Below are 19,505 nucleotides of genomic sequence, written 5' to 3' on the forward strand. Positions count from 1 at the left end.
CTGTTTGGTCCACGTTGGCGATTACCATTCAACAATGTGTCATTTGACTCCAATGTGACATGCCTCCTGAGAGCAATAATTAAACGTTGGCATTTTTTTGTTGTTGGTGAAAAAACGTTTCAAGCACCCATTCACAACAACAGCATTTAGGCAGTAACCAGCCATTTTCAAGCCACAATGCTGTTGCTCCTCAAGTGAACTCACATTTATCAGTCAATACCTTTCAGTAGTTTTACTGATACTGTCTAAGAAAAGCTGTTGGAGAGTCTGTGACAGGATTTGGCATTGCAGACAACACTGGTACCTTTTTAGTGTTATAAAAACAAATGTACTTTCTATTTTCTCCACTTACCGGAGACTGCCGTTTGTTTTTTTGTCATTCATCTGAGAGACGAATAATAAACATGAAGAAAAACAGTTATATTGTAAACTTGATATATTGAAAATGATGGTTATTTTCATGTCGTGCTGACTTTCTAAAGGGACAGACTTCCGTAGTGCACTGTGCAGGTTTGGCCGCCATGATGGAAAGCAGACTCCAGAAACATTGTATCGTAAACATCCATCCATTCATTTTCTATACCGCTTATACATGTCCTCGGCAAACCGCGAAGCCATTAATGTTACCCGATTTTAGCCGAGAAACTAATGACGGTAATTTCCGGGGGAAACTGGCAGTTGACAGGACAGGTATGGTTTTACCGGGCATACACAGCCTTGCCCGACCCAATATGGCGGTGGCTATGCCATAAAGCGGTACTGTTAATGCGCATGCGTAATACAAATCAGGGCGGGCCAGTTTTTGTGGAAGGAGGTGTTAGTGGAGTATCTTGTCAAACTAACAAGTGTTTTAAGTCACTGTGCCGCTTTTAGTCTGTGAGCTTTCCACTTTTTCAAGTGACTTCAGTTTCGACTCGTAGTTGTACGTGTTTTTTTCTACAAATATAAGGCGACCAACCTGGACTATGAAAGTTTTGGAATACCTGTGACACACGTCGTGTGATTTTGGCCTTTATTTATTTTTCCTCCTATGTGGGAATTTGTCTGCTGTGGTCGAAATGAAATTGGATTGTGGAAAGTAGACGTATTGCCTGGAGTCACTTTAACCTGCATACCGGTAAATGTTTCTTTTATATCTTTGAAGCATAATGTAAACGTCAGGTTTTTTATTATCAGGGCTGACCTTACTTCCTGCTTCCTGTGACTTCAACCTCTTGTTGATACGATCTTGATGATGATGTGCACACCGCAGGTTCACGTCAAGGACCAGTTGTACTTTTTAATAGCTCTTAGTGGCTTTCATACCACCAGAATATTTGTGTTTGACAGGTTTAAACCTGTCTTGACATTTTCATATCCTTACTGATCATATGATTGACGAAATGTACTGTACTTTAGTGGGTGAGTTTGGTGTTGAACAAGCTAGAACAACAATGGCAAGCCAGCAGTAAGTAATGTGTCTATTTTATAGTCATTAGATTTTGGATCACTGTTTGCAATAAAACTGACTTGTCATTTTTAGGTTGGATTCAGCTCCAGAACCCTCACGCAATTATAAAATGTATAGGGACTACAGGGGTGTCCCATTGCACATTCTAAAAATAGAATTCACCAAAACAAATGAACCAAAATGGAAATTGAAGCGGTTTTTACAAGAATGGAGAAAAAATAATTAAAAAAGGGGAAAAAGCTACGCTAACCAGTGGTTAGCAGCTACTGGTAGTTCATGAGACCCCTGACTTACCGTGTATGAACTCAAAGACTAGTAACGTAGGTCCATGTTTACGTACGTGCAGAAAATTTTTGCCACAACATCCGTAGAGGAAATGTGGTCATTACACGTTCTTTGCGGAACTACCTGTGTTTAAAAAAAAGACATTGGTGAGCTTGTAATTTGCACCCCGCTCCCTGTATGCACACTCTATAATGCTACACAGACAACTTCTCATCAATCCAAGTCCATTTCAGACTGAAAATAATGTTCAGATTACAGTGCATCCGGAAAGTATTCACAGCGCTTCACTTTTTCTACATTTTGTCATGTTACAGCCTCATTCCAAACTGTATTAAATTAATCTCTTACCTCAAAATTCTACACAAAATACTGCATTATGACAATGTGAAAAGTTTTTTTTTGACATGTTTTGAATTTATTAAAAATAGAAAACAAAAAAAATCACATTTACATAAGTATTCACAGCCTTTGCCATGAAGCTCAAAATTGAGCTCAGGTGCATCTTTTTTCCTCTGATCATCCTTGAGATCTTTCTACAGCTTAATTGGAGTCCACCTGCAGTAAATTCAGTTGATTGGACATGATTTGGAAATATAATAACTGTCTATATAAGGTCCCACAGTTGACTGTGCATGTCAGAGCACAAACACCAAGCATGAAGTCAAAAGAACTGTCTGTAGACCTGCGAGACAGGATTGTCTTGAGGCACAAATCTGGGGAAGGATACAGAAACATTTCTGCTGCTTTGAAGGTCCCAATGAGCACAGTGGCCTCCATTATTCGTAAATGGAAGACGTTTGGAACCACCAGGACTCTTCCTAGAGCTGGCCGGCCTTCTAAACTGAGCGATCGGGGAAGAAGGACCTTAGTCAGGGAGGTGACCAAGGCCCCGATGGTCACTCTGTCAGAGCTCCAGCGTTCCTCTGTGGAGAGAGGAGAGCCTTCCAGAAGGACAACCATCTCTGCAGCAATCCACCAATCAGGCCTGTATGGTAGAGTGGCCAGACGAAAGCCATCAGACCAGAGAATTTTGTTTCTCATGGTCTGAGAGTCATTCAGGTGCTTTTTGGCAAATTCCAGACGGGCTGCCATGTTCCTTTTACTAAGGAGTGGCTTTCGTCTGGCCACTCTACCATACAGGCCTGATTGGTGGATTGCTGCAGAGATGGTTGTCCTTCTGGAAGGCTCTCCTCTCTCCACAGAGGAACGCTGGAGCTCTGACAGAGTGACCATCGGGGCCTTGGTCACCTCCCTGACTAAGGCCCTTCTTCCCCGATCGCTCAGTTTAGAAGGCCGGCCAGCTCTAGGAAGAGTCCTGGTGGTTCCAAACGTCTTCCATTTACGAATAATGGAGGCCACTGTGCTCATTGGGACCTTCAAAGCAGCAGATATTTTTCTGTATCCTTCCCCAGATTTGTGCCTCAAGACAATCCTGTCTCGCAGGTCTACAGACAGTTCTTTTGACTTCATGCTTGGTGTTTGTGCTCTGACATACACAGTCAACTGTGGGACCTTATATAGACAGTTATTATATTTCCAAATCATGTCCAATCAACTGAATTTACTGCAGGTGGACTCCAATTAAGCTGTAGAAAGATCTCAAGGATGATCAGTGGAAAAAAGATGCACCTGAGCTCAATTTTGAGCTTCTTGGCAAAGGCTGTGAATACTTATGTAAATGTGATTTTTTTGTTTTCTATTTTTAATAAATTCAAAACATGTCAAAAAAAACTTTTTTCACATTGTCATAATGGAGTATTTTGTGTAGAATTTTGAGGTAAGAGATTAATTTAATACAGTTTGGAATGAGGCTGTAACATGACAAAATGTAGAAAAAGTGAAGCGCTGTGAATACTTTCCGGATGCACTGTATCTCCAACCAGTTGCTCCTAACCACTTTTCAAGTCGATCTCCAAAGGCTTTATTCATTTATTATCAACTCCTATGCCGACAAAGTGGGGTTTGGCAGTCGTCCGGAAGTCCTTAGGAGTGTGACCAATCACATTGGAGCCATGGGTGGAATAAATGAAAACAGACCGTTTTGGAAATCCAAAGAAACAAAACTGGAATAGGTGCAGATTCTGGAAGATCTAGAAAGCTTTCTGTGGTGGTTATTGGGTCTAACCGCTATTTGATGTTGATGTTTACATTTTACTGTTCTGTTACTATTCTGTTTGATTATAGCGGCGCATGTAGACAAGTGATTGGAATATTCCTTTCCATGTATACACAGTTTTCGGAAAGATTCCATTCGGAAAGAGAAAAACTCCTCATTTAAACGTGGCTACTTTCTACCACCAAGTCCTTCTCTGAATAACAGAAGAGATTGAGATATTGAGATGCTGTGGCATGCCCTTAAAAAGGTGCTTTATACTGAAAAGCCTCCAGAGTGGCTAAATAACAACAATTCTGTGCTGTAAGGGACACATTGCAAGTTATCACAAACACTTGATTGCAGTTGTTTGCTGCTAAGGGTGGTCCAATCAGTTATTAGCTTTAGGGTGCAATCACTTGTTCACACAGGTGGATTGTTTGTCTCTGCATTTTGCCATTTGTTTGTTGATCTGAAACATATTCATACTGAATATACGCCTTTTTACCTACATACTGATATCACAAAAGTTTTTTTTAAATATGTATAAAACGTCTTGGCACATGTTGGTTTCCGTAATTCACGAAAATGACAAAACAAAACAGTTTGTTGAGTGAAAAGCAGTCCTGTTATCTTCTCTTCCTGTTTCTCTACATTCTCGTGTGTGTTCAGTCATGATGTTATTCCAAGTGCATCCCGTCCTACGTGTTCATGCCGGGATGGTCACAGAGTCTAGACAAGGATACAATCATTGCTCCGATGCAACCAAAAACCTCTAGTGTTCAGGACGTCATGTTTGTGTGTGACGACCATTCACTTGGTCTTGCGTGTTTCCTTCATAGCTGCTTTCAGTTCACATTTGTCAGCAGCAAAGGGAGTGGCACTCTCAAATGTCGGCATTCCTGTCCTGTCTTGCTCCATGTCGTCTGCAATGTGAAGTGGAAACAACTTGCGACTCGGACAAAAGGTTCAATACAACTTTTTTATACATTGCACTTCATTTTGGATTCTGGTCCTTGGATTCCTGATTCAGTAAGGGTCAGGGTCAGGGTTAGGGTTAGGGTTAGGGCCTCACACCGCCACCATTTTGTAGTTGACTAACTTATGTTGTGTACTTTTATATTGCTGTTGTTTTTAAATAGATCAAATGGTCATTTCAGGGCTGGGAGATTAATTTTATTATTAAAGTAACCAAAACCGACTAGAACGACTCTTTTTGAAATACCGCAAGGCCTGCCAGGTAGCTTGTGGCACTCTGTCTCCTGACATTTTGCCGTGTTTGACACATTTTTCCTTGATTGCTAATTATGTCGAAGAAGTCTTCAGGGATGTGAACAAGGTGGGACGTTAACATGCTCTTGATATCCAATGTTTTATTGTTCATAGCTCATATTGTTGTTGCTGCTGGACGAGCCTCGGTCTGTGTCGTCAGCACATGTAAATAACAGTTTAAGTCAGGGGTCTCAAACACGCGGCGCGGGACACTACTTTGAGGCCCTCGCCTTGATATGAAAGTTTAATATTAGTGCAGCCCGCGCAAGTTTGATATGGATGCTGTATGGTATCATGTACCCAGAAAAAATTATTACGTTTGATTCATGTTCATGTTAAAGGTTAAATAACTGTTAATAGTTATCCTCCCTATCCGTGTGGAAGTGGTAATTTTTTGCCTATATAAGTTTAAAGGAAATAACTTGAAGGCTACCGTTTAGGTCGCTAGATCTCTAGTTTGCGAGTTAGCATGTGTCTCAAGACCCTGCAGTTGTGCAATATGTTGTAAATAAAAAGAGTATAAATGTGACTATAGTCGTGTTTTGTCATGTCTACAGGGCTCTAATAATGCTTTGTTCATTTTAATCTAAAAAAAAAATTGTCTACCCACCAACTATATGTGGTTTCTTAAGTTTTTATTATTTGCCGTTTTATTATTATATATTTTTTTATTTATTGCTGATTAATTGATTTTCTTTATTCTTGATTTGTTTTTTTTTAATCTTATTTTGTGCAGAAAAATAAAAATTAAGATATTTGAGAAGAGTGGAATGTTCTATCAGAGCTTTTATTGTAGAAAATCTGAACCAAAACACTGAAAAAGTCTGTATATTTTTCTGTTTTTAATAAATGCGTTTTTTTTTTTTTTTTGGAAAACCTGATGCGGCCCAGCCTTGCCCAGACCCTAGCTTCAGTGGCCCCCAGGTAAATTGAGTTTGAGACCCCTGGTTTAAGTCATGTTATGTTTAGCGCTTAGCTCTTTCGTGGTAGTAGTTGATGTATGTGATGCTTTAACTTGTTGTGGATGGGTTGTGTTTTCATTTTGTTGCACCGTGAGGACGTATGTTCATATCTCTCCGATGACCCCACAGCTACATTGCTGAAGCCAATGTGGCCCGACCCCCACTGTTTCAGGACTGATGCTGCGCTCATTGACATATACCTAATACTAGCTAATACTAGCTGCTATCTTATGGATACTGGAACGTTGCAGGAAGTATGACCAAAAAATAATCATTTTTAAAAATGTGTATGCATTGTAACACGGCTCCAGCTTCGTGGATTGATTCATCAACAAGCGGTCACAAGAGGCTTGCAGCGTGTGCACACACACACACAAGCCCGGTGTGTGTACACCCCCGCCCGATAGTGCCACCGAAACACAGCATGGACACACTCATTTGTTAACACTCCCTGATATTTTTTTATATTTTTTCCAAAAAGTGAATTTAGACAAAATCAATGCATGTGAAGTGGTTTCATTAAAAATACTAATAATCAACTAATACTGTTAAATAATCATGATGTGAAACTTTGGCATCATTTAACACGAGAATAAAACATCAGAAAAGTAAAAAAAACATAATAGGTCCATTTAAATGGCATGTTTTAATGGTTCAGTTACTAATCAAATATTTTTCTTCAATCACTCTTGGTTTTATTGGATTGTTAAAAATGCAAGTTTTTTTGTGTCACCATATATTATATCAAAGTATCAAAGTACCTCCATATTAGTGAGTTACTGTTTATTTGTTGCCAACTTCTTCCACCGCAGACACGGTAGCCTGTTAGCTTCAACTGAGCTACCGGGGGTCTGTTCCGCCCCCCCCCCCCCCCCCCCCCCCTCCTGCATGCAGGCATGAGTGAGATGCAGCGCAAATCCAGTCTATATCGATACCAACGATATGGTTGGTTTTGATATCACGCTTAAAGTAAATATTGATATTTAAAAATATATAATAATAATACGTATATGTCACCCAGCCCGATAAGACTAGCATTTATTGATAGCGCCTCCACATGGAAAGTTGCGTGTTGCAGTGAAATGCGTCCAAGCGGAAACACCGGTTGGCTGAATGTTCTCCCAGCCATGGGGGTGGTCGCTGGGGTGGCCGGCGAGTGACCAAGGGTGGCCACGGCCACTCCTGGCTATGCCATAGCGCCACCACTGGTTGTCACGGTAAATGTCCCGCCGAGCTGGCAAGTGTAAAGGCTTTAGTTTGGTGTGCCATTTGGGGGGGGGCACTAGGCGGGGTGTGATGATATTTGCGGTGTGTTCATCGGTCAGGTGGCGGCGGGTGTGCTCCTTTAAGAAGATTCGATTGTGACCCACATAGTAGTTGTTTATTTATGCTGTGGATGTGGTGTGTTTTTGTTTTGCTGCACCGTGAGCAAGAACGTCGTTCTGTTTAATGACCACCTAAATATCGACAGCCCCTCTGCCATATTTTTGAACCACAATGTACCCCGTGAGTCAAAAAGTTATGCAATGTACTTGTGTCAATGCAATGCAATGTCAGCTCTAAATACTGTAAATAAAAAGATGTCAACATTGATTCTTCCTTGTGTGCCTTCATCCTGCGAGCACCACAATGCATACCGCCACCTACTCTGTGGCGCTGTAACAACAAGCTACATTGAGTCCCATATGAGTGAGGTCAAACGGGTAGCGCCAAATCTATTTATATACACCACAAATACATAAATGTATGGGAAACATTGTGTTTTTAATAAAGATTGTCCTAATTCCTGTATTATGAATCTGATTGCTGCTTTAGGTTTGTGTGCTGGTTCCCATTTGTAGACCCACAGGACCTACAAGGGCGAACCATCACAACATGGCAAAGGTAAAACACGCATACACAGCGAGTTATATCTTGATATGATATAAAATGATATGAAAAAGCTGGAAAATGTTGATGTTGATCTCCATAGACTCCTTGGTCCAAAGGCACGGAGTGTGTGGCCAGATTCAACTTCAAAGGCTCGTTGGAGCACCACCTCCCTTTCAGCCAAGGAGATGTGTTGACGATCGTTGCAGCCACAGAGGTCAGTACTATTCTTTTGCTTTTTAAAGCTGGGAACGCTGCTCATTTCTTCTCACGTTTATTCATTTTCACTGAAGGATCCACATTGGTACCTCGCCACAAACATGGCAGGACGTGAAGGAACCATTCCCGCCAGTCGTGTGCAGAAATACGAGCGTGTGGAATCTGATGGCAAGCTGAATCTGATGCCGTGAGTTGAATGTCTGGCGTATGAATCCACTCAGGGATCACATTTTGTGGCCCTAATCTATCACAGTTTTTCAAAAATACGTATATTAACAAATAAATCATGCTGGTTTCCTGATTGAATGTGGCCTATTATTAGTAAAAAAATGCATATTTAAGCATTTTTTCCCTTAAATTAAGTGTTTTTAAGCATAGGAATTGCAAAATTAAGTATAATACAAATATAAGGCATTGAAAAGATACATGAGAAGGTTTTTAGGTAATGTGAGATTTTTTGTGAATTTTAAATGCATTTTGCAGATGGCCAGTTTGTTTTTGTTTGTTTTAATACAAAATGTGAGTTTTGGATACCAAAAACAAAACGACTATCTTCAATGTGTTTGTGTTGAAATAAGCCATAAAAATAAATGTTACGAAAATGACAGAATCCAAGTAGCTCTCACAAGAAAAAAGATTGGTGATCCCTACCGTAGACATTTGTGTCACCCAAAACGCATCTTTATTTATACATCCTAATAACTAAATTAGAAAGGTACGGAATAAGAGGATTAGTTCTGAACTGGGTCAAAGGCTACTTTGCTGACAGAAGCAATACGTACAGCTAGGAGAATACACATCTGCAAGTTCATATATATATATATATATATACATGTGGAGTACCCCAGGGGTCAATACTGGGACCAAAATTTTTATACAAAAAATTGTGCATCCAATACTCCAATACTAATACTTAGAAATATGATCTCAGGGAAGAACTAAAATTGAAACACTTCTATGCTAGGACTACGTTTGAGTAAGGAAATCAAACAATGCACAACGATGAGCCAATTCAAGAAACAATACAAGCAGTTGATGTTTGCTAAATACAAGGATGAAGAGTCTTGAACCAGTCATGATGTGCTATATATATCACTATATTGACACTTACTATGGTACCCATTATGGCATTGGATGCTCATATCACCGAGTACTTCTGTACGGGACAAAATTAAATTAAATTAAATTTAATTTAATTTAATTTAATTTAATTTAATTTAATTTAATTTAATTTAATTTAATTTAATTTAATTTAATTTAATTTAATTTAATTTAATTTAATTTAATTTAATTTATATTAGGAAAGCAGGAAGTGAACAAATGTAACAGTTACTGATTGTAAAGCTGTTATATATATCACTATATTGACACTTACTATGGTACCCATTATGGCATTGGATGCTCATATCACCGAGTACTTCAATATGTGACAAAAAATAAATCAAAGAAAAAAACAAATTTTTTAAAACCTGTACCTCAACAAAAACTGTGCTTTGACAGTGGAAGAGTTCAACTTTTTAAAATAAACTCATAAAATCAATGAACTATTTATAGATTCAAATTCATTGTAAGCTATAATAGTGGAAGAGCATGGTGCATCATGGGAATCAATCTGATAGCTTCACCCCATGACAGCATAATATAACTTTATGTAGACAATAACACGTGTGAAAGATTATGGTTGCTCTGTGCTTCTTATTGCAGGTGGTTTCACGGCAAAATAACACGGTCCCAAGCTCAGCACTTGCTCTGCCCCCCAGAGATGGGCCTCTTCCTGGTGAGGGAGAGCACCAACCACCCAGGAGACTACACGCTGTGTTTGAGCACCAATGACAAAGTGGAGCACTACCATATCAAATACTTCCATGGCAAGCTCACCATCGATGAAGACGTCTACTTTGACAACCTCATCCAGCTGGTTGAGGTACGCCCTACATACATACGCCCTTTATGTCTCATTTCATGTTTATTTGGTGTTTGCTTCATTTAGCCGTTTATGTACTGTACAATATGTACAATTGGCTTAAATAGGCATTTTAGTGTTGAGTTCTTCATGAATAGATTTAGGAAAAACCATGATGGAGGAAAGCCCGAAAAAAGGGTGTTCGGGCAGCGTTGTTCAAGTGAATGGGACTTTCCTATACGGCTGGGGTGCCCAAACTTTTTCCTATGACTGTACTAGAAAATGAAAGGACTTTCATATTTTGTAAACCAATATGTGCATATGCTCAGAGGTTATATTTTGTGGATTTCGGAGACATTATATTCACTTTATATTCCGGATAGATTTATATTCAGAGCACTTTCAGACAACCAAGTCGGAAAAATCAGCGCTCGCATTACACATTCAAAAACTGGGGAATTTTTAACAGTATTGTAAGCAAATATTATTTACTATAAAATAATTATTCATATCTACTGGGGTGCGCCCATCGATCGGCCACCGATCAGTATCGGTCAATATCGGTGAAAAAGCGCAGGCCAACCTATTACTATGCTCATTTCCGTCCCTTTGTATTGAGTCGTGGACTCCTATAGAACACACAATAAGCTTTCTGGAACTTCCAGAATGTGCACCTATTCCAGTCGTATTTTCTTGGCTTTCCAAAACAGTCTGTGTTTTGTGTTTGTGTGTTTTCCACCCATGGCCTGCCTCCAGCCATGTTGATTGGCCACGCTTCCGAGCCCTCCTGAGGACTTCCGAACAACTGCCAAAACCCAAAATCGGGAATTGATCCACAGTGGTGGGCGAATCGATACAAATATTGATCCCAACGTTGGTTCCAAGTTGATACCAATGATACCAATTGATACTAATGTAAAAAGATTGCTACTTACTTAGGCGCCAGTTTGTTTCCTTTCCGACTATCCCAAAGAGCCATCCCAAACTTCTTTCAGGTCTCACTTCCAAATGCGAAAACCTCATTATCTGAAACTTTGGCATCGTTTAACAAAAGAATACAACATTCTCACATTTCTAGGTCAGAAATTTGGAAAAGCGTATTAGGTACTATTTTTAGAATGTGCTACAGTCCAAATAAAAACAACTGCATGACCGAAATGGTCCCCCAGTTTGACTCTGTTTTCCCCTCACAGTGCAAAAGGCATGCATGTTAGGTTAATTGGTAGGTCTTAAACATGGCTGTCAAAGTCAAGTTCATTGAACATGCACTTTTCTTGTAACCCAGGGCTCTATTGTGAATTCAGTCATTTTATACTGGATCTTGTGGGCTACCAGATGACACTTCCTGCCTGAGAATATATATATTTTCAATGTTCTCTTCACAGCACTACAAGAACAAAGCTGATGGTCTGTGCACCATCCTAAACAAGCCAAAGTTGAAGCAAGAGACCGTAGCAGTCCAAGATGAGTTTTTGAGAGGTGGGTTTACTTGAATACGATGTTCCCTTGTTACATCACAGATTTGCTGTTTGGCGCATTTTTTTGAGTGTGCGTTGTGTTCTGCTGCTGGTGGTGTATTAGAACAATATAGTGGTGCTCTGTTGTTGTGTTCGTTATTGTCGTATACTCATGTGAGAGTTGAAGAAGTGTTCATGTGCTTGTACGAGCATGTTAGGAACCCACATGCTAAATATAGAGCCACAACTGTCCCGATTGGTTGTAAGCCAACGTATCAATCTCAATCTCCTGTGACGTTTCCTGTTGTGGCCAACTGTGTGAGCTGCTTGCTTGGTAACCGCCGGTAGAATAGAAGGTGAAGGAGCTAACCGGCGAAATGAATCTTCAGTTCGAGGAGTAGGATAAGGAGGAGGACGATGGCAGGAGCAATATGTTTTAACGAGGATACAAAAACACTCCAGTTGATGGCGCTAGGACGAGGCACAGTCAGAGGAAGTAATGTGTGAGTGTATAACAATCCATCCGTTCTTGTGTCCTTGTTGGTTGATCATTAAAATTGAAATGAAGGTTTGAACTTTGAGAGTGTTTAAACCAGAGAAAAAATATGAATGCCTGCCTGAGAAAAGTGTATTGTGAGGAGTTTTACAGCCTTAAAACATATCTAAAAATTGTAAACAAATAAAGTTGGCTCCTTCGCAGGCTATTTTTTGATATCCCCTGCGATAAACGATGGAACACTGTAATTGAATGAACACTTGAGTTATTTCCAGATTGAAGGATTGGAGCTTGTGGTTGCGTCACGTCTCCTGTCTTAAATTCACCTACAGGTGGCTGGGTGATGAACAGAAAGCATCTCAAATTACAAAAGGTCATTGGAAGAGGAGAGTTTGGAGGTGAGTAACGTCTGGCTTGATGTTCATTATGAGCGCCTTGGAGAAAAACATGTCTTTTGGTCAGCAATACAGGACAAACACTGTCGCTGGTCATGGCTGCTACACCAGCACACGGTTGGCTGAGTGCATTGTTTATTGTTTCTGCTTGTGATCTTTGCAGAAGTAATGTTGGCTGACTACAAAGGGATCAAAGTAGCTGTGAAGTGCATTAAAAATGATGCCACCGCACAGGCCTTTATTGCAGAGGCTTCTATCATGATGTAAGTTCAATAATATGGAAATGCTGAGAGAAACTGGCTCACAAGCTGATCTCATTGTGTCTTCAAGTACTAATTTGCTACCAAACACACGTTTTTATACCTTTTTTTTCAACCCAAACACAAATTTATTCATCTTTTAGTTTTTTTTTTGTAGGTTTTTTAGTAGTGCTCTTGCTTACCTGGTATGGTAACTTTATTCTGGCGCCAACAAGATCTGTCCGTACAGAACCCAACCAAAGCAGGCAGTCAAACACCCGCTTGCATTCCTCATTCCTCAGCTAGGAATGAGAAAGTATTAGATCAGAAAGTCAGATTTTGTTGAACTCGTTACAAAGATGCAGATTTTGCCCATACTGGTATTCAAAAGTATTCTAGCATTGCGAAAGGGACCCAACAACAAAGAGACTACAGACTCCAGAGCTGCGGGTTGCTGACCCCTGGGCTTTATAAACATTGAGCCTAGCAAAAGGAAGATTAGATTCCTGTCTTTAATCAGAAAAAAAACATTTGTTTCTACTTTTTAGGTAGCTTTCAGCAAAATGTCATTTCTCACCAAAAAAAAAAAAAGCAGGGCCGCACGGTGGACGAGTGATTGGCTTGTTGGCCACACAGTCAGGAGATGGGGAAGATCTGGGTTTGAATCTCCACTTTGCATGTGGGTTTCCTCCCACATTCCAAAAACATGCTAGGTTAATTAGCCACTCCAAATTGTCCATAGGTATGAATGTGAGTGTGAATGGTTGTTTGTCTATATGTGCCCTGTGATTGGTTGGCCACCAGTCCAGGGTGGACCCCGCCTCTTGCCGGAAGTCAGCTGGATCGGCAAATATTTTGCTAAACAACTAAGCAATTATACCACAAGAACAACACAAAAAGGTTTGTTTTACATCAAAATAACAATTTTATTAACAATAACTTTCCCTATAATTCCCTCATTTGCACATGTTCTTCCAAGTCCTCCTTGCTGTGTAAACTGTAGGGGTGCAACGATACACAAAACTCACATTTGTGTAACAGCGTGGTACTTTTTTGATACATACAAATGACCTTGCCTTTTTTTAATTAGAATTTTATTGAAACTACCAACATTTTTCAGCGTTAAAGTACACACTTAGCACCATATAAGCAGCATGTAATAATAAGAATGTAAAAATCAATGTTCCGGATGGCAATCCAAGAGTAAATATTTAAGTATGTAAATAAATATTACTAAGACATTTTGTGAGTGAAAGAAGGGATGTTCAAGTGGGGAAGTATTTACTTGGCGGACCTCTTAATCACGGTACAAAATCATTATGAACACCAATGCTTCTCAAATATTGGAACAGACCCTGCTGGAGGTGGCGTGGTCTGGGGGAGCTTTTAATGGTGGCGCAGACCTGCCAACATGTACACATTTATCTTACTCGGCATGCAATATGACGAATAGATGATGACGTGCAGGTTCAGCATTGTTTGTCATCTGTGTAAACAAAGTAAGAGTGCCATAAGGATATATTACCTATGCAGTTGGGATTGCATGGGTGACTACATCTTCCTTCATTGTTAACGGTAAGCACAGGCATTACAGATTGTTGACGATTTAGTAGCAATGTGTGCAGAGGCTGACGTCCCATTAGAAAAGTCAGCCAGTTTGTTGCCAAAAGTCTGCGGTTTGGTACTTATAATTGAATAATTATTCATTTGAATGAATATCGTAGCATTTGAACGATAGAAAAACCACATTGTTTATTCTCAAAGGAAACTGTGTCACCATAACTTGGTGAAGCTGCATGGCGTGATCACAGAGGATGACGGCAGTTTATTCATCATCACTGAATTCATGACAAAGGTGGGTGTCTGACCTTCTCATCGACAACCTCACGACTTGACTTACGTGTGTGTGTGTGTGTGTCTGTTTGCAGGGTACCTTAGTGGACTACCTACGTTCTAGAGGGCGGACTGTACTCGGTGAAGTTGCTCTCCTTAATTTTTCATTGTGAGTAGTTACACCCAAACAGTATCACGGTTCATCAAAAATATATTCATGAATAAATGATGATGTTTTGTGGTGGAATATTTGTAAAAAAAAAAAATGCATATTTAAGTAAATGTTACATATTTTTTGCAAATTAAGCATTTTCAAGCATAGAAAGGTCAAATACAAAAATAAGGCATTCAGAAAACGCATTCAAGGATGTTTTGAAGATATGTAGTATTCTACACTGGTCGTTTACTGTAATGTTGGGTGAGACACACAAGCACCAGACTTGATTGTTGGTACGACAGGCTTTTTTTTACAGTTTTGAATCACACAATAGGCCCAACAATCCCTGACATGAGCTGCTGTTGCGGCCACAACCCACATCAAGCTGAAACTCATCTCTTGACCCCCAACTTCCTGTCCGCCGCCCACTGAATTCCCCTAGCACCGGAACATATTTACTGCAACACACACAAGATTTATGTCTTTTTTTTTTTTTTGCTATGTCTACTCTACTTGAGGATTTGTTAAAGGTGAATATAGGGGTGTTATTTCATGTCTTGAGGTTTCTAATAATGTTAAAAAAAACTATTTAAAGGAATCCTACTTCACGTAAGCAATTAACGTTGATAAATAGCTGCAAGTGGATATTGTGATACATATGATTTATGACCATGACCGCCACCTAGCTGAGTCATTTTCTCCTCCCGTGCAGAAATGTGTGTGACGCCATGGTGTATTTGGAGGCCAATCATTTTGTCCACCGCGATCTGGCTGCCCGTAATGTTCTTTTGTCAGAGGACCATGTGGCTAAAGTCAGTGACTTTGGTTTGACCAAGAAGGCGTCTTCCGTTCAGGATACTGACAAGCTGCCTGTGAAGTGGACGTCACCAGAGGCCCTCAGAGAAAAGGTGCTGCCTTGGGTGACCTTTTTTTGCCAACAATTGTTGAAAAGATTTTAAATGGCTTTTTTTCTCTTTCTATCAAAAGAAATTCTCCACCAAATCAGATGTTTGGAGTTACGGTGTTTTACTTTGGGAGATTTACTCTTTTGGTCGAATGCCTTACCCCAAAGTTGTAAGTATGCCCAATTTAAGGACTCCTTTTCCTGAATTTAAATACTCCTTTTTTGTGTTGCCATTGTCCAATTTGAAATGAGAATTCTTTCCTGAATTTTAACTGATTAATAATCTAAAAGGCAAATCACAAAAAAGGTCATGAGAATTAATTCTCATTCAGATGGTAATGATGCCACCTAAATTTAAAAAAAAACAAAAAACAATATTGATTTCAGCGCTACTGGCCCTGTATTTACTTGTTATTTGTTTGATACCAAATCTAGTGGTATCGCACACCGCTAGCAAGCACGAGTCTGTTAGGACCAGGCTATGAGAAACCTCACAACGCATGGGAAATGTAGGAGGTCGTTACCCAATATAACAGTCCGCTCGCAGTCTCATCGTCGATGGAAGGCTAAAATCACTACACAGCAACCTAACCCTCCAAAGGTAGCTAAGAGTTATACAAGACAAGTACCTATACAAGTTTAAAATATACAACTATTTAAACTTGTTTCTCCTAATGCAGTTTATTGGCCAAATCCCATCAATGAAGATACAAGACTGACGCTGTGATGCTACTGGGGAAGGCGATGCTTTCAAGGGGGGGCTATTATGTTCATTTGCATTCCAGCTGGGTTTCCTGGGATTTCCAAAATGGTCGCTTTCAGGTTATTCCACCCATGGCCCGCCTCCAGGCACTGCCGCTCCGCTGTGATTGGTCACACTCCCATGCGCTCCCAAAGACTTCCGGTCCAGCTGCCGAACCCCACTTTTTGGCGGCATAGGAGTTGATAATAAATGAATAAACCCTTTGGAGAGTGGTTAGCATCGACTGGCTGGAGACCCCTGACCCACCGTGTACAAACTCTAACAGTAGTAACGTAGGTCCGCATTTACTGCGTCCAGGCAATCTTTGTACACCGTCGTACTGGAATGAGGTCATTTCACGTTTTTTGCCGGACTACCCGTTTAAAAACTCAGGTAGACACACTGGTTGTGGTGGAAAAAGGCTATTTGCAACTCCAGCCATTGGGGGGCTGCATGCACACTCTATAATGCTACACTGACAAGCACCTTTTGTCCATGACTTGCACTAAATAAACACAGTTAGGAAACTGATATTAATTGAAATAATTGCTACTTACAGCTTGCTATCGAAGAAACATATCCTCGGAGCCATTACTAACACCGTAAACAGTCAAGTGTAGCTGGGGGAGGGCAGGCCTACTGTGTATCTGGGCATGCCTCTGTAAGGAGGCCCGCTCGCATTGAAGTCTTAAAGATATGACCAAATATACTCATTCATTCGTCCAGGCCAATGGATTCTCAGGGCTTTGACTCAATCGTTACTGCACTGCTTGGGCTCAAGACATTGATTGGTCCATTCTCAAGGACCAGACAGGACAGCTGTTGGCAGATTAAACTGCATTGGTGCATGCTCACACACGAGATAGGACAGCTCTAGTTTGACTAGAATTCATCACATTGTGTTGAAAGACTAGATAGGACAGCTCTCATATCACTAGACTTACTGGTTCATGCTGAAAGACTAGATAGGGCAGCTCTCATCTCACTAGACTTTACTGGTTTGTGGTGAAAGACTAGATAGGACAGCTCTCATCTCACTAGACTTTACTGGTTTGTGGTGAAAGACTACATAGGACAGCTCTCATCTCACTAGACGTTACTGGTTTGTGGTGAAAGACTAGATAGGACAGCACCCATCTCACTAGACTTTACTGGTTCATGCTGAAAGACTAGATAGGACAGCTCTCATCTCACTAGCCTTTACTGGTTCATGCTGAAAGACTAGATAGGACAGCTGTCATCTCACTAGACTTTACTGGTTTGTGGTGAAAGACTAGATAGGACAGCGTCCATCTCACTAGACTTTACTGGTTCATGCTGAAAGACTAGATAGGACAGCTCTCGTATCACTAGACTTACTGGTTCATGCTGAAAGACCAGATAGGACAGCTCTAATCTCACTAGACTTTACTGGTTTGTGGTGAAAGATTAGATAGGACAGCACCCATCTCACTAGACTTTACTGGTTCATGCTGAAAGACTAGATAGGACAGCTCTAATCTCACTAAACATTACTGGTTCATGCTGAAAGACTAAGACAGATCTCAACTCCTTAGACTTTACTGGTTTGTGGTGAAAGACTAGATAGGACAGCTCTCATCTCACTAGACTTTACTGATTCATGCTGAAAGACTAGATAGGACAACACCCATCTCATTCGACTTTACTGGTTCATGCTGAAAGACTAGATAGGACAGTTCTCATCTCACTAGACTTTACTGGTTCATGCTGAAAGACTAGATAGGACAGCTGTCATTGTACTAGTCTTACCAACATAGTCGTTAACAACATCAACTGTATTGTTCCCATTGTGCAGAAATTAAAAGAGGTGGGGGCTTTGCTGGAGCGAGGATACCGGATGCCCCCCCCAGATGGATGTCCTACAGCTGTCTATGACATCATGACGAGATGCTGGGAACTGGATCCTGCTCGTCGGCCCACTTTTGACCAGTTGAAGGCGTGGCTACTAAACACCTGCCAGGGCGTACGCAAAAGATGCACCCAGCTGTGACTAAACATGAACTTCTGATGTGAGACCAGACAAATATCTCACTTGATTTGAGGACGTCCACAACGTTCACAACATGTCCTTATGTTGCTTTAACTTTACCAGCTGATGTGAGAAGGTTCCTGTGTCCACAACATCTTCACATCTTCCTGCCTTCTCTCTCAATGTCGGAGCCTTTTAGTGGAACCCGGCATTGGCTGTGACATTTGGCAACGCTGCAGCTTCGTGTTTGACTTCATCATTTCTCTACGCTTTCAACCTGCATGGATTCCTTCTGAAGATGAATTTTACTTTAGAGACAAGAGCCAGTACGACATCAAGGTGGGACCCCCGGGACCCCCAACCACCCCCCCCCCCCCCCCGGACAGTCATTGACATTCACTGCCCTGCAAATGTGCATATATGTATTTGGCCAAATAAATCATTTTTATATAATAACATATATATTCTTCTTCTTTCTCTTTGGCCTCCATCCAACCCCATCTTCTGCATCTGTCTCTCTCACACCAACTACCCTCATGTCCCCCCCTAAACGCTGGGTACAAATAAACGCAGGAAATGATTTGGAATAAAAGGGAAAATACACGTCAAGATAAAGCATCTCATCAAACATGTTGTTAAAGTTACCACGCTGATCCCAGATGGAACTGAGTACCATGCTAACTTGCTAATTGGGTACAATTATTAAGTTTCATTAATGTTCATGTTAAAGGTTAAATAACTGTTAATAGTTATCCTCCCTATCCATGTGGAAGTGGTAAGTTTTTGGCTATTTAAGTTGAAAGGAAATAACTTGAAGGCTACCGTTTAGGTCGCTAGCTCTCTAGTTTGCGAGTTAGCATGTGTCTCAAGACCCTGCAGTTGCGCAATATGTTGTAAATAGAGTATAAATGTGACTATAGTCGTGTTTTGTCATGTCTACAGGGCTCTAATAATGCTTTGTTCATTTTAATCTGAAAAAAATCATTTGTCTACCCACCAACTATATGTGCTTTCTTAAGTTTTTATTATTATTATGATATTTATTTATTACTGATTTATTGATTTTCTTTATTCTTGATTTGGTTATTTATTTTTCATCTTATTTTGTACTGAAAAATAAGATATTTGAGAACAGTGGGATGTTTTATCAGAGCTTTTATTGTAGAAAATCGGAACCAAAGCACTGAAAAAGTTTGTATATTTTTCAGTTTTTAATGGTTTTTAATTTTGGGTTTTTTTG

At 40.3% G+C, this 19,505-nt stretch overlaps 1 protein-coding gene across 2 annotated transcripts; it reads left to right on the forward strand.

Moving 5' to 3' along the window:
- Positions 1-797: 797 nt before the first annotated feature.
- Positions 798-19,204, forward strand: LOC131137953 (tyrosine-protein kinase CSK-like). 2 transcript variants are annotated; one of them, XM_078791692.1, is made up of 14 exons: positions 798-1,117; positions 7,877-7,945; positions 8,034-8,147; positions 8,224-8,336; positions 9,854-10,073; positions 11,438-11,531; positions 12,338-12,403; positions 12,564-12,663; positions 14,404-14,494; positions 14,568-14,641; positions 15,342-15,537; positions 15,617-15,703; positions 18,092-18,305; positions 18,389-19,204. In XM_078791692.1, exons 1-13 carry the CDS (start codon positions 1,031-1,033, stop codon positions 18,284-18,286), a joined length of 1,506 nt encoding a protein of 501 aa, XP_078647818.1. In that variant the 5' UTR covers positions 798-1,030; the 3' UTR covers positions 18,287-18,305; positions 18,389-19,204. The 2 variants fall into 2 exon arrangements, with proteins under 2 accessions (XP_078647818.1, XP_057942422.2); XM_058086439.2 differs by having other exon boundaries at positions 18,092-19,204.
- Positions 19,205-19,505: the final 301 nt, after the last annotated feature.

Source organism: Doryrhamphus excisus, linkage group LG6 (genome assembly GCF_037039965.1).
Source record: "Doryrhamphus excisus strain RoL-2023G ecotype Guam linkage group LG6, RoL_Dexc_Guam_v1.1, whole genome shotgun sequence".
Taxonomy (NCBI): Eukaryota; Metazoa; Chordata; class Actinopteri; order Syngnathiformes; family Syngnathidae; genus Doryrhamphus; species Doryrhamphus excisus.

Coding starts and splice junctions, on each gene's coding strand:
- LOC131137953 (XM_058086439.2), top strand. CDS start 1,031: ATGTGGGAATTTGTCTGCTGTGGTCGAAATGAAATTGGATTGTGGAAA. Junction 8,148..8,223: donor CGATCGTTGCAGCCACAGAG/GTCAGTACTATT, acceptor TTTTCACTGAAG/GATCCACATTGGTACCTCGC. Junction 8,337..9,853: donor GGCAAGCTGAATCTGATGCC/GTGAGTTGAATG, acceptor TTCTTATTGCAG/GTGGTTTCACGGCAAAATAA.